General features: G+C 39.6%; 1 protein-coding gene across 1 annotated transcript; it reads right to left on the bottom strand.

Annotated features, from left to right (window-relative positions):
- Positions 1 to 535: 535 nt before the first annotated feature.
- LOC124131437 (GATA zinc finger domain-containing protein 14-like) lies at positions 536 to 10,020 on the bottom strand. Its single transcript, XM_046494721.2, has 2 exons — positions 9,865 to 10,020; positions 536 to 1,595 (listed from the first exon to the last, which is right to left on the bottom strand). Exons 1-2 carry the CDS (start codon positions 9,914 to 9,916, stop codon positions 721 to 723), a joined length of 927 nt encoding a protein of 308 aa, XP_046350677.1. The 5' UTR covers positions 9,917 to 10,020; the 3' UTR covers positions 536 to 720.
- Positions 10,021 to 20,719: the final 10,699 nt, after the last annotated feature.

The following is a 20,719-nucleotide window of genomic DNA, read 5'->3' as shown; positions in this document are numbered from 1 at the left end:
GTATAACTATATACTTATATATATATATCATCATGAAACAGTTATAACGATTAAGCATTTATGTTATGGGTAGTTTCTCTGAGCACATTCAGCATGATTAGATCGTTTGAGAAATTCCATAAAATTTATCAAAAATCAGCTTTTTGGAGGCACGTGCGGCCCAGTCGTCTAAGGCACCGCAATTCGCAGTGCGTCCCTTAGGCACGCCTGAAACCTATGATTGTGGGTTCGAATCCCGATTCGCCCCTGTATGTTTCTAAGTTTGTCAGCACCACAGCCGTGCTCTCGGGTTTCACGAAAGTGGTAAACATCTGAGACCTGTGTCACATCGGGCTTTCCCCCTGTAGTAGGATATAGTGATATAACTTGAATTCTGTTAAAAGCGGCGTTAAACCTAAATCACCAAGGTCATTTGCTCACTATCAGTCTCTGTACCGTTCAACTGATAAGATCTTATTCAATTAGTTATTTTGAACTATTTAGATATTTTTAACATGCATCACACACAATTCAATCATAACTAACAATTTGAGAGTGAAGCCGTCAAGTGCCTTTATTTTGCCAACGGATACAGAATGGAAAGCTACATGCGTGGCGTTGCGCTGTGTTACCTACAGTTGTGCTTCATCATATGCACGATGCAATGGCAAGGACTGGCAACTATGAGATGCTGAAGCATGTAGAATGAGTTCAAAATGCCAGTGTACACGTTATTTCTGCTTATTGATAACACACGTTGAACTGCCCCGAACAGCGATTTCCAACATAAGCATATCTTCCGATGAAGCCATAGGAGGCAGGGGTGCACTGACTCCATCTTGTTTGTTGCATGAGGGTGATGCTGCTGACTGCCCCTGGAAAGTTCACAGCAGGTCTCCCACTAGATCTGTCTAGCGTTACCTGGGAACACTTAGTTTGGATTTGCTGTCGATGCTGGCTCTGTTGGTTGTTGTTGTTGTTGTTGTAGGACTGAAAAGATGGCTGGCGATTCGTCCTAATAGTGGAAGCTTGTTGTTGATGGCCTTGCGCGTTCACCAAGCCTTGTTGAAAAGAACCGCCTTGGGTTTTCTGTAAGAAATTGTCCTGTGCGGGAACTGGAGACTTCGAAGGTTGTGAATTAGCACCATTATTTGTGTTCAAAGACTGAGAATTCTGGGGACGTTGGTAGGGCCCTCTGTTCTGATTATTCATATTATGTCCCCCGTTTTGTTGATAATTCCATGGTCGTTGTTGGGTATTCTGCCGGTATGCGTTTCCTCCGTACGCATTGGTATTTCCTCCGTACGCATTGGTGTTTCCTCCGTACGCATTGATATTTCCTCCGTACGCATTGGTATTTCCTCTATACGCATTGGTATTTCCTCCATACGCATTGGTGTTTCCTCCGTACGCTTTGGTGTTTCCTCCGTATGATTGGTAGTTGTTCTGATATGTGGGACGTTGTTGTGTGGCGTAGGAAGACCGAGTATTGTACTTGGCACCTGTCCCGCCGTATAGCCTCTGATACATCATGTACGTACGTCTGTCCTCCGCCATATCCTGCATAGTGTCCATGGCATCAGAGTCGTAACTCATGAACTGGCCTGAGGTGAAACCTTAAAGTCAAACAGAAGGGTTCATTAGAATCACGACCACGACGCCGAAAAAGGATTAGGAGAAAATCCTTATGTTTTAATATTTGTGGGCGTTAAATGTGTATTAAGTATTTAGTACGAATGAGCGAGTTGGGGTTTACGGCGCGTTTAGCAATATTCCAGCAATATTACAGAGGGGGACTCCTCACACACTGTATTGTTGAGAATTCAACTCGAGCAACTAGAATTCCAACCACTAGGCTTCCCCAAGGCCCCCCCCCCCCCCCCCCCCCCTCCCACCCTCCTCTCTCTCTTCTGCATGCGTTTAACATTTTTGTGACGTCATAGACACGCTCATTCTCCTGCTTACTTGCGAGCTAGACCACGACCCCCGTGTGTTCGGTTCCAAAATCATTTCAGCGCGGTAAATCTACAGGTAACCTGGCTCGACATTGAAAACACAGAATGATTATCACCTAACTATAAGACACTGTGAGGGGAAACGGTTATACTTTCTGTAATCAGTATACGGGCTTCATCTAATTAAAATTATACATTATGCGCACTTGACTTCTTCCTATCAACACTACTCAAAACAGGTTAAAGAACATTCACAATTGGAAGGCTGCGTTGGAATACCAACCAACCATGTCAGATCGACCATGACAGACAACAGTCATATAAAAAAGATTTTTCGTTAGCGCCACGAAGTACTGCAGCGATTGTCAATCAGCACTTTGGTCAGTGTGAGGAGAAACTGTTATCCTTGCTAACGAATGAAGAATCATTCTCCTGTTGGTGTGATGAGTATTGATTGGGAGATGTGTGCAAGACTGTGGAGTTCTCTTGTGGCAAGGTTGGTTGGGGTGAGGTGGATTTTCCGACAAGAATTTAGGCTGGTCTGGACCTGGGGAGGTGAGAGATATGGCTCTCAACGTATGATTGTGTATACATGCGACCCGTGATTACGCACAAATCTTCCATTTCCACCTCGACTGAAAATTGGATACCAAAACTTAATCCGTAATCTCAATGGTAATACGAAGCAACTGCAGGGTTTATAATATTGTTAATAATGCCGTTTTTATATGTGTAGTTTATATAATAAAGTATTTCCTTAACTCCCCCCCCCCCCTCTCTCTCACGTTCTCTTCTCTCGACTCTATATACGTTTTTAATCTGACTGCCAGTCTTCATCGGTCGGATCAGGGCTGACCCATTTTGACATTGCTTAATATATTTCTTAGCTAGTCAAACTTGCAAACTAAAGCAGGGGGTCGGGAGGCTGCGTTGGACGTGTTTGTGTAGATTGTTAGCCGTTCAATGAACTGTCTGGTCAGATTCAACTGATTACACAGAGAGAAATGTTTATTGTCTCACATTATAAAGGTTCAAAATCAAAGCTTGTACATCCAGCCATGTATTCTATGTAGAAAAGAAAAAGAAAGAAAAAAAGAAAAATGAAGAAACAAAAAGAAAAAGAATATGCAACAATAATAAAAATCATGTTTTACTACTTTAAATATAACAATAATAATATTAAAAATTAACCTTTATAGTTTTGTCTTCTTTAAAACATATAATATAGACATGTAGCTAAAATATGTTGCAGCGATTCCTCTTGCATAATAAAAATAAATTTATCTAAGCTACCTAGATTTTAAAAATCTCTATTAATTGCAATAACTTCTTGTGAAAGATCAAAAGGCAAATCATCATAAAAGTTACATTCGATTAATACAGCAGCATACAGCAGCATACCATTTATCGTTTTCGTCATCATCAGCAGTGAGAAATTCCGAACATGAGCAATGCATTGTTTTATAGTTAAACCCGATCTCAATAAGACGCCCACATTAAAATGAGTTAAAACCTTAAGAAATATTTTATCCCAGGACTGTAATTTCTCAGAGGACCATTTGTAAACAACATAGAGGATGCTTGGAGGAAGCATATTATGTAATCTAAAATAATTTCATACTTTGAAGTTACTTTCTTTCATGCTGATTGGCCGAAGGGGTAGTCACGTGATCTGATATTTGGAGTTCACACACCTGTGAACGGACAAAAAAAAGTTCACACGATGTGAACTATTTTTTGTGAAATTGATCGTGTGAACTTTTGCCAGAACTACTTTCCGGGGTTTCCCCGAATTCTCGTTCGGTGTTTACAATCAACTCGTTTTTCTTTGTTCTTTTTAATCCCTGCATTCATCAACAATATAATTAATTTAGTATTTTTGCCTGGTCTTGTAACATTTCATGACTTTTAAATAAATAAATGCTTTGGTTCTGGTGGTTGATGTCGTCTAGATGCATAAAACAAAATGGATTGTCCCTACGATGATTTGGATTTTGAAACTTCTAATAACGCAAGTGAAGAAAATTAATTCTGTTAACTTACTGAGGTGAACGAAGTTGATTTATTGAGCGATATTGACTCTGATGTCTTGTTTTCCGAAATGACAGGAATCTAGCAACAATGAAAACGATGTCGTACCCTGCTCAGCTGTGGCCTCTGACACAGAGCAAACGCGACTGCTCCTGATCAATCCCAAACTAAAACCCGATTCACTATCGTATCGGGCAAAAAAATCTAAAATTTTGAGAATTCATAAAACATTAAAAGGTTAGGAAATAAACTTAAATTAAAATAACCCCAACCCCCCACAAAAAAAACTTGCCTACCTGTTTTACCGATTGGTCATCGGAGACGAAAAAATATCCGTAGACGGAATTAGAAATCTAGTATTCCGGTTTCTGAGTTGGCCGACCTTCTCCGTGCATTTTAGGCCGAGAAGCGGCGGCACATGAGGAGTGACGGGGCACAGTAATGAAGCTGGCATCAGGTCATACAGTACGTAGGTCCATCTCAGGTGACAAGAAACACCAGCTAAGCAAAGTATCACAGCACACGCGACAAATCCCAAACTCCAAATATAACACACCCTGACGTTGAAAATTAACACAAAATATACAAGTTTCAGAGCACACGGTTCAATCCCCACCAGTCCATTCCGCATCGTCCGAATTGGTTTGCGATTAACACAAGCAACACATTCATAAATCGGTGATATTCCCAATTTGCTAGTGCCATGAGAGGGTTCACGCGTTGGGGTGTTTTCCATAACTGCTCCATAAACGTCATTATCAAAATCAGTAAGTATAAATTTCATCCTCATGCTCCCGTTCGACTCGAAATGCACCTCTTTACAAACTTATGTGACGTCATATATAAATCCGCGCTTGAACGCCTAGGTTGACCTCGCCTCGGTGCATCAGGTCATGTTTATATTTTTGTTCACCTTCCTGTAACCTATTTTTAAGATTGGATTTATCCCAAATATTGTTTGTAAAATTGTTTTGAGAATGAAATTATGTTGACTTATTTCTAGATTATGTTGTATATATTCAAAGAACTGTTTTTGTTTGCGTAACTGAGTATGAGTATGGGGAAACGCATTTGACCGATCCCGCGAGAGCAAACAAATGCTCGGAGGTTCACGCAGTTTAACCAGCGCTTTTAAATCGTTCACACTTCAATGAACCCATCCAAACTGACGTTCAATTCTTAAATATAACCGACAACATTCAGTAAGGTGTGTAACCTCCACATAGCCTTGGTCAGACAATCCAGTGACTGATATCACGAGTATCGGTCTACGCAATTGGGATACGATGACATGCATGAACCAAGTCACCGAGCCTGGTCATTCGATCGCCTCTTATGCCAAACATGAGATGCTGAAGACGAAATCTAACCAGAATCTTGACGGTGACAGTAAACGACAAACTTTTGCATACTGTTATGTCAAATAATGTCATCTATAATGATGTTCAGGAGCACGGGTGACCTAATCGTCTAAGGCGCCGTAATTCCCTGTGCCAAGTTGCGTCCCTTTGTGCCTGCTTGAAACCTATGGTCATGTGTTCGAATCCCGGTTACCCCCGATAATGTTTGCAGGTTTGTCTGCACCATATTTGTGCTCCAGATTTCACCAAAGTGGCAAACGTCTAAGACCTGCATTACTACTGGTTTTCCTCCCACATTAAGCTGTCACACTGTGATATAACTGGAATATTAATCAAAGCGGCGTTAAGCCCAACTGATCACAACGATGTTAAAGTAAATAGATTTTATAAACTTTTTGCAGGGAAGAACAAAAATAACAGGAGAAACATACATTAACGGAAAAAAAGTAACTGTTTCATATAAAGTTCACAAATTTATTCTAAAAATAGATAATGCATCATTCAATATATATTCATGAAATCATCTCCTCAACATTAAGGTCGTGACTCACAACTTGGATGTTTGCATGTTTGTATGTTTGTTTGGAGCATGATACTCGCACACATCTTTTTTTTAATGTGAACAGCACACAGTGGTTGTTTAGCTTTCAGATGCTCATAACACATTATTTGTTCAACCGTAAATAATGCCAGGGCTTGCGTAAGGTATGCTGCAAACAGGAATGGCCTAAACCGAAATGATAGATGTGTTAATGTTCATTGAAACACAATATCATCTCTTGGAGACGTTATTTACAGTAGGGCACGTGTGACGAAAGTCATCAAGACAACCATATTCGTGTTCTGTGCATCTACGAAATCGATACCAAACTGCCATGTTAACAGCTCGGACAATTCCTGGGTTGAAACCCACGAGCACGGGTATGGTTCTGACAAACCTAGAAACAAGGGACGCAACTCTTCACAGCGAATCGCGGCGCCTTAGACGACTGGGCCACTCGTGCCCCCCTAAGTGATCTTACAAATCTTTAGTAATAATAATTGTGTCATTTGTTGAAACTATATGTTCCTTAACGAGTTACTTATATGGTTCGTATACTTTTTGTAACCGACCATTTGATATTCTTGGAAAATAAATAATTGGTTCGAGTAATACAGGTGAAAAGATAATTATTTAGATAAGGAAATATATAAATTAAATTCTTAGGCTGCTTTTTTCATTAAATATATCCTAGTTTTGTATCATGTTTGTAACAATATTCCGATTCCTCCCACATACCCCACCCCCACCCCCACCCAGTATATTAAATTGAGGGTCACTTCCTACAACCGATCAACGACAAAACTTGATAATGTGTGAATGGTTGGATGGTTCGAAACGACGGGGTCTGGATCACGACAAGTAAAAGCATCTTCGTTGTCACTGTGGAGACCCGGTTAGTCCCAGATGCAGTATTTATAAAATGTGTGAGTGCCCGGATACAGAATGTTCGGTCGTGACCCGGAAGCAGTATTTATACAATGTGTTGGTACACCGGCATTCAGAATATCCAATTGTGATGGGAGTGCTGAATTTATTCAAGACGATGTGTGTGTGACTGCTTGTACTAGTCCGGACTTATGCCGATTTTATAGTGCTAGCCCACGGAAATACCGTGCCACAGTTTGACATGAATACCCCTCTCAGACACAGTATACTGACTCCAAGCCGACCAGTCCTTGTTTCAGCTCCTAAATGCCGAGCGCCAGGCAGGGAAACAAGCAGTACCATCTTTTAACGTCATTTGGTATGACGCGGCCGGGGATCGAACCCCAACCTTCCGCTCTCCTGGCACATGCTCTACCACTGGACCACAGAGGCGGTCCGATGTCAACAGGCCTTCGCTGACTTTTTCTTTTGCACGTGTTTTGCAGTTAACGTCTTCGGCGCGGCACGTATTTACTCCAACAAGAGATATTTTGAGTTGAATATAAATGTAAGGGACAATTTATTGCAATTGTCAAAACAAGACGTTTATTGAGACAGGAGGCGGCAATATTAGGCGGCGGATTTTATTAAAGTGACATTGAATTTACTCCAACGCTTCTTAGGCAAAATATTGAAGTAATTTTTAAAAGAAAAACGTGTCTTGAAATTCTGAATATTGTTGTTTTGATGACTTGACAATAAATCCGGACCAGTAGGCATTTATGCACGTTAAACCGTTTGATTGAAACCATTCCTGCTACTTTTTAAAATTCGCTTAATGTCACAATAGTTCGGTCATGAGGTTGGCCAGATCAGTTAATGCCAAAACAAAGCATTGACCATTAGTATTAAAGATCCCGACACAGTCAAATGATAGATAAATTATTCAATACATAATGGAGGTAAAATATTGTATTTCACATGAAATAATTACCCTGTAATGATCAAAGCCAACCGTTCTCTCTTTGACATCCAGATCACAGAAGCATGGTTCATTAATACCTCAGAAATAAACTGAGAAATTAAAACGATTCTTCTCAGATGATTTTATCATGTTTTGATTTTCAATTGAAAATGTCTTAAGATAATCCAAAATAAACTGTACTGGCGCTTAGTCATTAATCAAGATTACATTCACATGGTTTTAGTTTCAGAAATATAATTTGGCAATACACAACCGCTGATGGGTATCTTAAATATCTTATCTTGAAAATCAATAAATTTGCATTTTTGGCATAATTAACACATTTCAAACATCGTAGCGGTTGAAGATTCATTTTTACACAAATTTATCAAGCCACAGATGACGTTTAATAAACTGTTGCACGATTTCGTTATGGTTAGACAGACATAATCATGCAAACAAACAGGGTATAGTTTCTTTGGCTCGTCAGTTTATGATGTTCTGTTAAGTCTCCCTGCCGAACATGTAGGACCTGTTTAAAACATCTGTGTTACGCAGCTGTGTTCCAGACACCTGGGTGTCCTTCAACCAGAGTATAGTAATAATGAAAACGTGGTACCAAGTGTCACATGTTATCATTATCAGCTAGTTGTAAGCATGGATGAAACAGGGAAAACACAATTTACACTGACAACGAACACTGATTAATTAAACGCGAACAAATATCCAAGCTGATATGCTAAGCAACTGTATAACAGTAATAAAGAGAATGTAGCTAAATCATCACTTTGACAAGATGCATGAACAGCCAATTAAGTCGGCTACGACCATTCAACACTCAAATGAGTGATTTACCTTAGCTGGGTTAAATAGCGGGAAATAAACACAGAGGTCTTATCCCCTAACTACGTCACTTAGACTTAGTCTACTAAATAGACGAGTACGTCTGAATAACAAACTAGTCTTACAGACTAAAGACTCAGTCACTTTGACTGGGAGAGGAAATTCTTAACTTCCAAAAGATACTTGGTACTTGACCTAAGGAGTATCTAGACTCACAATCCTTGAAAAGGGAACTTGACCAAAAGAGTAACTTGACTCCGAGTAGTAAATAGGTACTTGACCTAAACTAGACACTTGCGGGTAAGTTGGTTGTTTATCTATGGATTACTAGAAATATATGATAAACACTAGCTAATATGTTTAAGCTCAATACCACCATATTAGTAAGTCAGTACCAGAGAGAACACTGATCCAGAACCACTTACAAGCGAAACGTAAGTTTCGACCTGACCAAAGAAGTAGCAAGACGACAGGTAAATGGTCTAGGGGTATCTGGAGGTAAAGACACATGATTTTGCCAAGGGTTATATACGTGTGCGCGGACGTCGTAGAGAACAACCTGTCCTGGGTGCCGTTGTACAAAATAACCGTAGCGCTACGGCTGTCGTAAGTCTATGTTAAGGTATGGGAGTTACGATCCCCGTAGGGCTTAGATCGCCTTGTACAACGGCACCTTGGTCAGCCCGTGAATGCAATAGCCTGGTGAGCTAACCAAAGTGTGTTTCCTAACAAAGGGAAACCCCTAATATCAAACTAACTACTAAACCAATACGGAAGATATAAGTACCAACTTAAAGCGCTGAACATAAGCTATCCAACGGTACCACTACAGATTTACAACCAGATATGTACAAGTATTAAGGAGGCAAAAATGACTATAAATACATGAGAACTATTTATAAGCACAAGAATAATTGCGCTACTGTGTGAAAATAAATGTTACCGAAACATTTAGTTGCAAAAAAAAAATAAGATAGCAAACATATATGAGACAAAATATATCAAATCAATATATGATACAAATATGCAAATAAACCGCTAGAGATAAAATGTACGGGTTACAAATTTTCTAACAATCTATGTGAAGACACTAGACAACGACAACCTCCAGACTTTACTGAATGGTGACGGAAACCAGACAATTAACGGAGAGTTAAACGGTGCGGTGACAAGGCTGTTTTTTTCCATCCGGTAACAATCTGTGGCTCTAATAACATATTACTAGTTTACAATAGTGTCTTCACTAGGAACTGGTTGTTTTTTTCCCTTACTTTATAAAAATTTAAAGACGAGAAACAAATTCAACGTGTGTGAAATACTTACTTCCAACAGACACCAAGACAAGAAGTCTCCCCAAAACGTGAGCCCACTCCATGGCTGCAGGTGACCTGTCTCTTAAACAGCAGATTTGAAATGTTCTGCAGCTAACATGGATCAACAGGAGGTGTGTGGGACCGACATATAACCCGTTTTGTAATTCTAGGATTTCCCAGCCACCCAAAAATACTCTGGCCTAAATAAATGTTTAAATGTAAAATATTTAATTATCTTTTTCATTACACTGAGGTATTTTGTGTCATGGATGGTAAACACAAATAATTTGTCAAATAAACAGCTGACACGTAGATTTCTGATACACTTTTCGTATGCTACATTTCCTACATAAGTTGTAATTTCTTAAACAGACTATACATGTAAGTTAAAATTTGAAATTGTCAGTTTAATGGAAGGTAGAATCAATCTGTCATTTATCATTGTCTGTCTCGCGCATGCTATGGCTGATGGAATAGAAGGAAGGAGTCAACTTTGTATGCTTGTTTAGATTGGCGTGCACTTCACATGCATGGTTTCTGTTACATGACACGCGATCTGCATTCAGACAATGACTGTCTGGAAATAAACGTCAAGCCAATGTCAACCTTACACCGCATGACAGGTTTGGCGGTGGATCGTTTATGGTGTAGGTGACATCACTATGACTGAGCGGACTCTAATCCATATTAAAAAGGGTCACTGGACGGCACTATCGGGACAACATACTGTCTACGGACATCCTTTGTTGTCCCATTTGCATGGCGTGTGGGTCGATGTTTTGTCTTTCAGGACGACAACGCCCGTGCTCACCATGCACATATCGTCAATGCTCACCTCCAGCAGCTGAACATCCACAGAATGCCATGGCCAGCAATGAGTCCAGGCCTTTCGCACATTGAACACGTATAGAGGACTCCCTAAAAAGGGCCATTGGGATACTTATACGCAGTATGCCTCGTCAAATGAAGGAATGTTTGACAAATCGTGGCGGTAACACGCACTACTGATGAAAAACGTCAACTTTAATATTCCCCACCTTACCCCTATCGTCCTTCAAGATCGTTGGCGGTCATAACATGGACTGTCATTCTTCACAACCGGTTGTAATGTATTCCGGTTCATTATTATCATGCAACTATTACTAGAATATAATATATCGCTTACACTTTTTAATTGAATTTTTAAGTTATTTCCGAGTATCACCTTTCTAATCATAGTAAGCATAGGAAAAAGTAATGAACCAACAGTTAATGTGAATTCGTAAGGTGAATTTAAATTTGAAGCATTGAACGAACATGACATGAAAAGATCATTAACTTCACTGTGGGGTGACATGCTTGCTTAGAGAATATGCTCCTATCAATTATATCTGAAATGTTAGTTATCGTTTTTCCATATCAATGAAAATGAACACGTACTATAAAAAGAAACAACGGTAATATACTGAACAACAAAAGTTCCTGTGACATTGAATAAGATTTAATGTTTTTTACCAAATCTGAAACAATTTCGGTTTGCAACAGATCAAAGACTCCTGTAAGTGTTCAAATGGTTTAATTTGCCATACTGACTTCAGAATATGCGTGATTTCATACATAAAACATGAACATGCCAAAATGTCAATTTACAAATCAATAGCGTGTGTGTCCACCTCTGTTTGCAATACAAGCAGCACATCTTCGTCTCATGGTATGGACCAGGCGTCGCACAAAGTCCTGTGTGATATCTGTCCATATCTGCTTGAGCATGTTACCACGTTCCTGCAGTGTCTGTGGAACACGTGGTTGACGTCGATTCCGACTATATCATAAGCATGAGTTTATGAGTCACTATCGATTAGTGGTGATACCAGGTGTTCGCGAAAAGGAATACTGTTGAAGGCATCCGTACATCTTTAAGACTGGATATATAATTAAAGATGAAAACATAATCAGAACACTGTCTGATCTTGTATTTTTAAAAGACAACTATGTAAAACAGAATTCGTAAATTATAGTCATTGTATAGACCTTAGTTGAGTGCTCGACCCGCCATAGATACCAGGTGTTCGCGAAAAGGTGAGCGTATGCTGCCTCACCTGTAGCACCCTCCACAGACACTTGCAGAAGCAAGTCCACTGTTCACCTGAAAAACAAACAAACACTTGCAGAAGCAAGTCCACTGTTCACCTGAAAAACAAACAAACACTTGCAGAAGCAAGTCCACTGTTCACCTGAAAAACAAACAAACACTTGCAGAAGCAAGTCCACTGTTCACCTGAAAAACAAACACTTGCAGAAGCAAGTCCACTGTTCACCTGAAAAACAAACAAACACTTGCAGAAGCAAGTCCACTGTTCACCTGAAAAACAAACAAACACTTGCAGAAGCAAGTCCACTGTTCACCTGAAAAACAAACAAACACTTGCAGAAGCAAGTCCACTGTTCACCTGAAAAACAAACAAACACTTGCAGAAGCAAGTCCACTGTTCACCTGAAAAACAAACAAACACTTGCAGAAGCAAGTCCACTGTTCACCTGAAAAACAAACAAACACTTGCAGAAGCAAGTCCACTGTTCACATGAAAAACAAACAAACACTTGCAGAAGCAAGTCCACTGTTCACCTGAAAAAACAAACAAACACTTGCAGAAGCAAGTCCACTGTTCACCTGAAAAAACAAACAAACACTTGCAGAAGCAAATCCACTGTTCACCTGAAAAGCAAACAAACACTTGCAGAAGCAAGTCCACTGTTCACCTGAAATACGAACAAACACTTGCAGAAGCAAGTCCACTGTTCACCTGAAAAACAAACAAACACTTGCAGAAGCAAGTCCACTGTTCACCTGAAAAACAAACAAACACTTGCAGAAGCAAGTCCACTGTTCACCTGAAATACGAACAAACACTTGCAGAAGCAAGTCCACTGTTCACCTGAAAAACAAACAAACACTTGCAGAAGCAAATCCACTGTTCACCTGAAAAACAAACAAACACTTGCAGAAGCAAGTCCACTGTTCACCTGAAATACGAACAAACACTTGCAGAAGCAAGTCCACTGTTCACCTGAAAAACAAACAAACACTTGCAGAAGCAAGTTCACTGTTCACCTGAAAAACAAACAAACACTTGCAGAAGCAAGTCCACTGTTCACATGAAAAACAAACAAACACTTGCAGAAGCAAGTCCACTGTTCACCTGAAAAAACAAACAAACACTTGCAGAAGCAAGTCCACTGTTCACCTGAAAAAACAAACAAACACTTGCAGAGGCAAGTCCACTGTTCACCTGAAATACGAACAAACACTTGCAGAAGCAAGTCCACTGTTCACCTGAAAAACAAACAAACACTTGCAGAAGCAAATCCACTGTTCACCTGAAAAGCAAACAAACACTTGCAGAAGCAAGTCCACTGTTCACCTGAAATACGAACAAACACTTGCAGAAGCAAGTCCACTGTTCACCTGAAAAACAAACAAACACTTGCAGAAGCAAGTCCACTGTTCACCTGAAAAACAAACAAACACTTGCAGAAGCAAGTCCACTGTTCACCTGAAATACGAACAAACACTTGCAGAAGCAAGTCCACTGTTCACATGAAAAACAAACAAACACTTGCAGAAGCAAATCCACTGTTCACCTGAAAAACAAACAAACACTTGCAGAAGCAAGTCCACTGTTCACCTGAAATACGAACAAACACTTGCAGAAGCAAGTCCACTGTTCACCTGAAAAACAAACAAACACTTGCAGAAGCAAGTTCACTGTTCACCTGAAAAACAAACAAACACTTGCAGAAGCAAGTCCACTGTGTCCACTCACTCTGACAGTGTGTGTTCGATGTTCGAATGTGACTCAACCCCCCAATTAAAGTACTGGAATCTGTACTTTACTGAGAAAGTGTTGTCCGAAATATAACATGGTTATATATGACAACTGTCTAAATGGCTTTGCGTGTTCATAATAAGAAACATTTCTTAAGGTCTTTTGGTGGCCGGGGACGAATCAGGGACCTTCCGCTATATCACGGATGCGGTCTGTATGTACGTATATTTCGCAGAATGATAGTTCCATATGGAAGTGCAGCCGCTATGGTGGGCTTGAGGAAGGAATAGTCCTCACCGATACGACACCGCTATTGGAACCATGACTGGCATGGCTAAGGTTGGTTGGTTGGTTTGTTGTTTAACGCCGAACTCAGCAATATTCCAGCTATATGACGGCGGTCTGTAAATAATCGAGTCTGGACCAGACAATCCAGTGGTTAATATCATGAGCTTCGATCCACGCAATTCATGCCTGACCACCCGATCCCGTTAGTCGCCTCATACGACAAGCACAGTTGCCTTTTACGACAAGCATGGGTTGTTGAAGACCTATTCTACCCAGGATCTTCACGGGTCCATTGCTAAGGAACGCCACTCTGGAAAGTAGTGCTTTAGCCGTATGGATCACTTATACCCCTATCCAAATTCAAGTTTCGTATATGTTATATGTTAACCACGGGGTTGGGTACAGAGCAACATACGATCAGTTTATAACGAACTGTTTTTCACGCCATGTATTATAACACGCATGGTCTATTTTCTGTTGTCACATGAAAACATCTGCATAGTAATATGCAATGGAGATTTATGCAGACATATGTGACTGAAATGTCGCAATCAGACACTGTCAATCAGGTTGAATGACTTGTTTGCTGAAAGAGAATCACAAGCAGTCAATTGATCATACTTTATGTCAGAGTTTTCTGTCTCCTTCCTTGTTTCTGTTCGTGAAAGGTGATAAAAGACATGATACCACCGCAAAAACTAAAACATAGTTTTTCCCTAAATGATCATTGGACGCTTTTAGACGCTTTTCAAACGACTAAACAGCGCCGACATTTTAAAACCACGCCTACTTGCAAGCTTGATAATGTCAGTCACGATATTGCCCTACCGCACCGGCGCACATCCTCAACCAATGGTTAGTCACTCTGTCAGGTTTCCACATTCCAAATTGATCAAAACGCTATTGCCGAAAGTAAATGACCCTACTGCAGCAGTACATGTATGTGTTATTTGCTTCATAACAATTCATAAATCTGCTATTCAATTAAACGTAGATGAAAAGTTTAAAAAGTATATTTGATAGATGAAAGATTATGTCAACGTTTTGTAAAAATTGCCACGTTTTGTAAAAACTGCCACGTTTTGTAAAAGTTGCCACTTTTGTAAAAATCACCACGTTTTGTAAAAAAAATGCGACTTTTGTAAAAATTGCCACGTTTTGTAAACATTATCACGTCTTGTAAAAATTGCCACTTTTGTAAAATTGCCACGTTTTGTAAAAAATGCCACTTTTGTAAAAACTACCACGTTTTGTAAAAAAATGCGACTTTTGTAAAAAATGCCACGTTTTGTAAAAAGTGCAACTTTTGTAAAGTGTTTTGGGATCATATATACCGTAATTTATCAGTAAAGAATGAGCAATTTTAATTGTATTAACCTGTATAACTTATCGTTAAACAGAGAAGCAAAAGACATCTTGATCCATCATACCGACATAAAACTAAAATGTCGAATTTTTTTCGATTACAGAACACTTTTTTAATCTTGCATGCCACAATACACAGTCTTGCAGAAATCAACAGTTCACTGCCTCGCTAATAGTATTGGTGTTGTGTACGAACACCAGATATTATCACTATTTGAAAGAGATTCCTTACAACATGATAATTATATAATCGACTCTGCTTATAGCAGACTATTTCTTACTAATATGGAAAAGGTTTTGTCGCTTTTGTTGTACCATCAGTGTGGCGACATGTATTCTTTTTTATGATATGTTAGTAGATTATGTGATATTGATGTGTGATGAGGCTACATTTCGAAGTGTTCTTACGTCTATTTCTAGGTCAGGGCATATCCAATGAGAAAAGGAATACTGTGGAATTAAATTATTGAAGGCTTCTTTCATACTGGATGTATATTTTAAGATGAAAAAATCAGAACACTGTCTGATCTTGTCTTTTTGAAAGACAACTATGTAAGAGAGATTATATTAGTCATTTATTTATCTAAGTTGACTGCTCGACCTGCCGTTTAAGCACCCCAAGCATTGATAACGAGAGTGAAGCAAATGGCTGACCCACATGACGTGTCTGCCTGCCAGTGCAACATGAAACTTTCGCTCATATCTTGTCAGTACATGACTAACCCAAAATAGAGATAAAGTCTCGAAATAGTTCATACACGCATAGGGGATTTACACGATTCACGTTTTGTGTTTTAAAGCTACAGGCAATAGAAATAATCATTTTTTAGTACAAGGATGCGCCTTGCAACAACGATCGACACACAGACAGACAGACAGACATTCATATATATATATATATATATATATATATATATATATATGACACACACACACAGAGAAATTAAATCAAGTTGTAGTTTTTCAGACCAATATCATTCTTTCGAGTCATTACTGAAATAATATTTGTTCAGCAATTGAAATGTGCATGTATTTATCTGCACCATTGAGCGTGGTATGTTTGATCCCACAATCAACACTATTCAAGTTTTCTACCCATTTATAATCGGGATCAGGCAAACTACTGGCCATGGTTGATCAATGATCATCGGGGTACGATAATACACAATCAATCGTGCATTGTTTCCATCCGATGCTTTTGTCAGAGCCCCTGTGGATATTCCAGGTGAAGAATAGATCCCCAGTACCTGATGTAAGAGCCGGTCAGGCTCAGTGTCATGACTGATTAAATACAACACAATCCTGATGATTAAATACCACACAATCCTGATGATTAAATACCACACAATCCTGATGATTAAATACCACACAATCCTGATGATTAAATACCACACAATCCTGATGATTAAATACCACACAATCCTGATGATTAAATACCACACAATCCTGATGATTAAATACCACACAAACCTGATGGCGTGGTGGGTTGCTTACATTCATAATGACGCTCGCCTTAAGCTGATTACACTCACTCGTTTTAGTAGAGTGGGTTTCACAAATAAGCGTCTTACATAACACTTACATAACACATAACGTCAAGAATTAAATGAGGAATTATATCACCCGATGCTATTAAAATAAACAAGTAGCTGTTAGCAAAATATATAACTAAATAGTATGGGTTTCTTCTCTTCTCTGGTGATGGACGTTGTATACCTACATGTACATAATCCTACAAAGCATGTTGTATTGTTAATAAACTTCCCACCTCCATTCTGTTCCGATATAATTACCGTCCTTAATTTTTTTATACATTTATATTAATCTCTTCTTTATTTATTTGTACAGGGGATTTACCAGGGTTCCCGTCAAGAAGCAGGAGTGGGACAATTTTGCATATTGTCCCTATGATACTGGTAAAGAACTGTCCGGTAGATTGACATTTATATGACCAAAGTTAACTTTAAAAATATTTTTAAAATCAAATTTATCAGTTATTATAATTGAACATAATCTTGATCAATACGTGATCGAGTATTATTACGTTTCGGGGGCACAAGTGGCACAGTCGTTTAAGGCCCCATGGGCACGCCAGAAACCAATGCTTGTGGTTTCGAATCCCGGTTCTCCAAAGTGGCTTTCCTCATACATTGACTTAACACGCCATGATATAAATGGAATACTGTTCAAAGCGACGTTAACCTGCAACCCATTCACTCATGATCACCATAATGTTTCACTCGAGGGTATGCTTATGTAATACATAACACATGTACAGGGCAAGACCAAACAATTTTTTCATTAAATAGTGCAGGCTATTCCACGAAAGGGACTTAAAGGAATTTGGGTATTGTACACACATATGTGGAAACTGATTTCTGCAGAAAACCGATCGCAATCTAGGACCAAAGAGGCAGCGGTTTGTAACCAGTTGCACAGTACAAATCTGGACTATCGGCACAGCGACGCCGTAATATGTTCACAGCTTAACACCGATCAATTAAATGTATCTTTGCCATTCAACGCTTTATCGAACATAGTGTGTTTGTTTGTTGTTTAACGCAGAACTCAGCAGTATGTCAGCTATATGACGTCTGTATGACGAGTCTGGACCAGACAATGCAGTGACTGCCATCATGAGCATCGATCTACGCAATTGGGATACGACGACATACACCAACGAAATAAGCCTGACCACTGGATCCCGTTACGTCAAGTATGGGATGCTGAAGACCAATTCTTCCACGGATCTTCATGGGACCAGAATATTGTGACTCGGTTTATGATGGAAAATGAGTACAAAAAAACTGAACAGACACTTAACATCTGACGGGGTAAATGACAGATGTAAGCTTTATCTTGCTTAAAAAGCAATAAGTAGCAAAAGTTATATACATGTACATTGACAGAAAACAAACAAAATATAGTGACATGTCTGCAACCAACAAAACTGGAACAGCATGGTTCAATACATCACATCGTCACTCGTTTCTTTTTGTCTCACACTTTCTTGCTCTATCTATTCTCTCTTGTCACACCGGGGGCACGGGTGGCCCAGTCGTCTAAGGCGCCGCGATTCGCTGTGCAGAGTTGCGTCCCTTGGGCACGCCAGAAACCTATGATTGTGGGTTCGAATCCCGGTTCGCCCCGATTATGTTTCTAGGTTTGTCAGCACCGGCTCGTGGGTTTCACCGAAGTGGTAAACGTCTGAGACCTGCATCACTTCGGGCTTTCCTCCCACATTAAGCTGACACGCCGCGATATAACTAGAATACTGTTAAAAGCGGCGTTAAACCCAAGTCACTCACTCACTCTTGTCACACCACATGTATGTCTGGTCCATCCGTATTTCAGTCTCTGTCAATCCTTTTCTTTCTTTCTATTTTTCCTCACATTATCTCTCTTTGTCTCCCCTTCTGATTATCTTATTACTAAGTACTACCCTTTGTAAATGAATAATCTTTTTGGCTACTGACCGTAATATTTCCACCTAGATCTATTCTCGGTCAGGCAAACCACCAATGTTTATAAGCAAGAACCATTTCAGAGACAAAGCTGGTCCATATAACATTTTAATAATCATGAGATCTTACTTACAATCATGACTGTGGAACATGTGTGCATCGTCATTACTCCAGGTAAAACTGACAATCTTACCTAACATTAACATGAACTCTTTCTGCAATAAATATTCCAACGCTTACTGAAGAGTATCTTCACATGGAAGGTAACATGTGCCATGGTGTGAATGATAAAGAATGACAGTAACAGTTGTTTGTGAAGGGAGATGATCATGAAGATCAGTATCCTCAAATACATGACTGTATATATGTTTCTTGTTTTATGTTGCTCTAAATATATGTGGGGCGTTCGGGTAGCCTAGTGGTTAAAGCGTTCGCTCGTCAAGCCGAAGACCCGGGTTCGATTCCCGACATAGGTACATTGTGTGAAGCCCTCTTCTGGTGTTCCCCGCCGTGATATTGCTGGAATATTGCTAAAAGCGGCTTCAAACCATACTCACTCACTCAATCTAAATACATGTAGTAGCCAACACGGTGTCAAAGCTGATCTCCAGCATCAAGGTGATACATGGAACTGTTATAGTTATAATTGAGTTATTGGGACTCCGAGGGATAATCAGTTAGTTTCATTTGCCTTGACAACAATAACCTTTTTCATCACAATATGATTTAATGTAGTAAATAATAGTAATTTTCTTCCGCGTGAGCAAACCCTGTAATAACAATATGTCATTTTCCACTGTACATGTGCCACTTCGTCTTGGTCCTAAATGCAATCATGTCAATGGTGCATCCCATGATGAACCTTTGGATCCATAAAGTAGTCTCTTAAACGCTCTCACTTGGTAAAGATGTTATTTTAAAATACATTTTGTCTCTTAAAACCGCTGCTTTTTTATGCTGAACTGTAGTGCATATTTCACCAGCAATACTTTCTGTAAAACTGTGTATTCTGATGCACTCCCCGGGCTGACAATCTCAATCAAGATCGAGGAGGAGGTGTTTGTCCTTTACATACAAAACGGGGACATGTGTGAAATATTTGGCGTGATGAGCAAAACGCATGAACCTCTTGGCTCTACCCAATAACTTCCCTTTGAAAATATGATTGAACATGTAAGAACCCACAGGTATTTAGTTATTTCTCAAAATGAATAAATACCAGAGGTATAATTGCAAAAGGTGTTTTTCATGTGTCGGTTTACTTTGTTTGTTGTTTAACGCCGCACTCAGCAATAATCCAGCTATTTGACTGCGGTCTGTAACAAATGAAGTCTGGACCAGACAATCCAGTGATTGACATCATGGGCATCGATCCACACAATTGGGATACAATGACATGCGTCAACCAAGTCAGCGAGCCTGACCACCCGATCCCGTTAGTCGCCCCTTACGATAAGCATGGGTTGATGTACGGCATGGCAAACAGTGGATCTTCACGGGTCGTAGGTTTGCTACTTCTAATAGTCAGTACATGTGATTTGCACGACTCGACTCAAGACGTCAACGCCGGAGAATAATCAATCTCGACTTTCCTCTAGGCGTAAATGCAAAATGATGAAAATAATATTAATGGATCATTGAATATCAGTGGCGACTCCTGGTGTTTATTATAGGATCTCCGCTGGCGGAAACACGTTACAACATAAATTAGACACGATTTCGCAAGAAGAAAATAGAAAAAATGAATAGTTTCTGAAATAATAACATTGCAATAATAAGACAATCCGTTGTCCTTGATGTATAATCAAAGGGGACACGAAGTCTGTTTATTTTCAGACTGAAGACTTGCTCGGGATTGTTGGGATATTTGTGTGTCAGAGTCTGTGTGACAAACAAGCAACGTGCTGAAAGCCGCTGTAATATTTGGTCGCTGAGCAAAGCG

The sequence above is a fragment of the Haliotis rufescens genome, unplaced genomic scaffold (genome assembly GCF_023055435.1).
Source record: "Haliotis rufescens isolate VD_foot unplaced genomic scaffold, xgHalRufe1.0.p SCAF_1, whole genome shotgun sequence".
In the NCBI taxonomy this organism is placed as follows: domain Eukaryota; kingdom Metazoa; phylum Mollusca; class Gastropoda; order Lepetellida; family Haliotidae; genus Haliotis; species Haliotis rufescens.
Note: the sequence above shows the minus strand (reverse complement) of the source record. Positions and strands in the feature narration are given on the sequence as shown.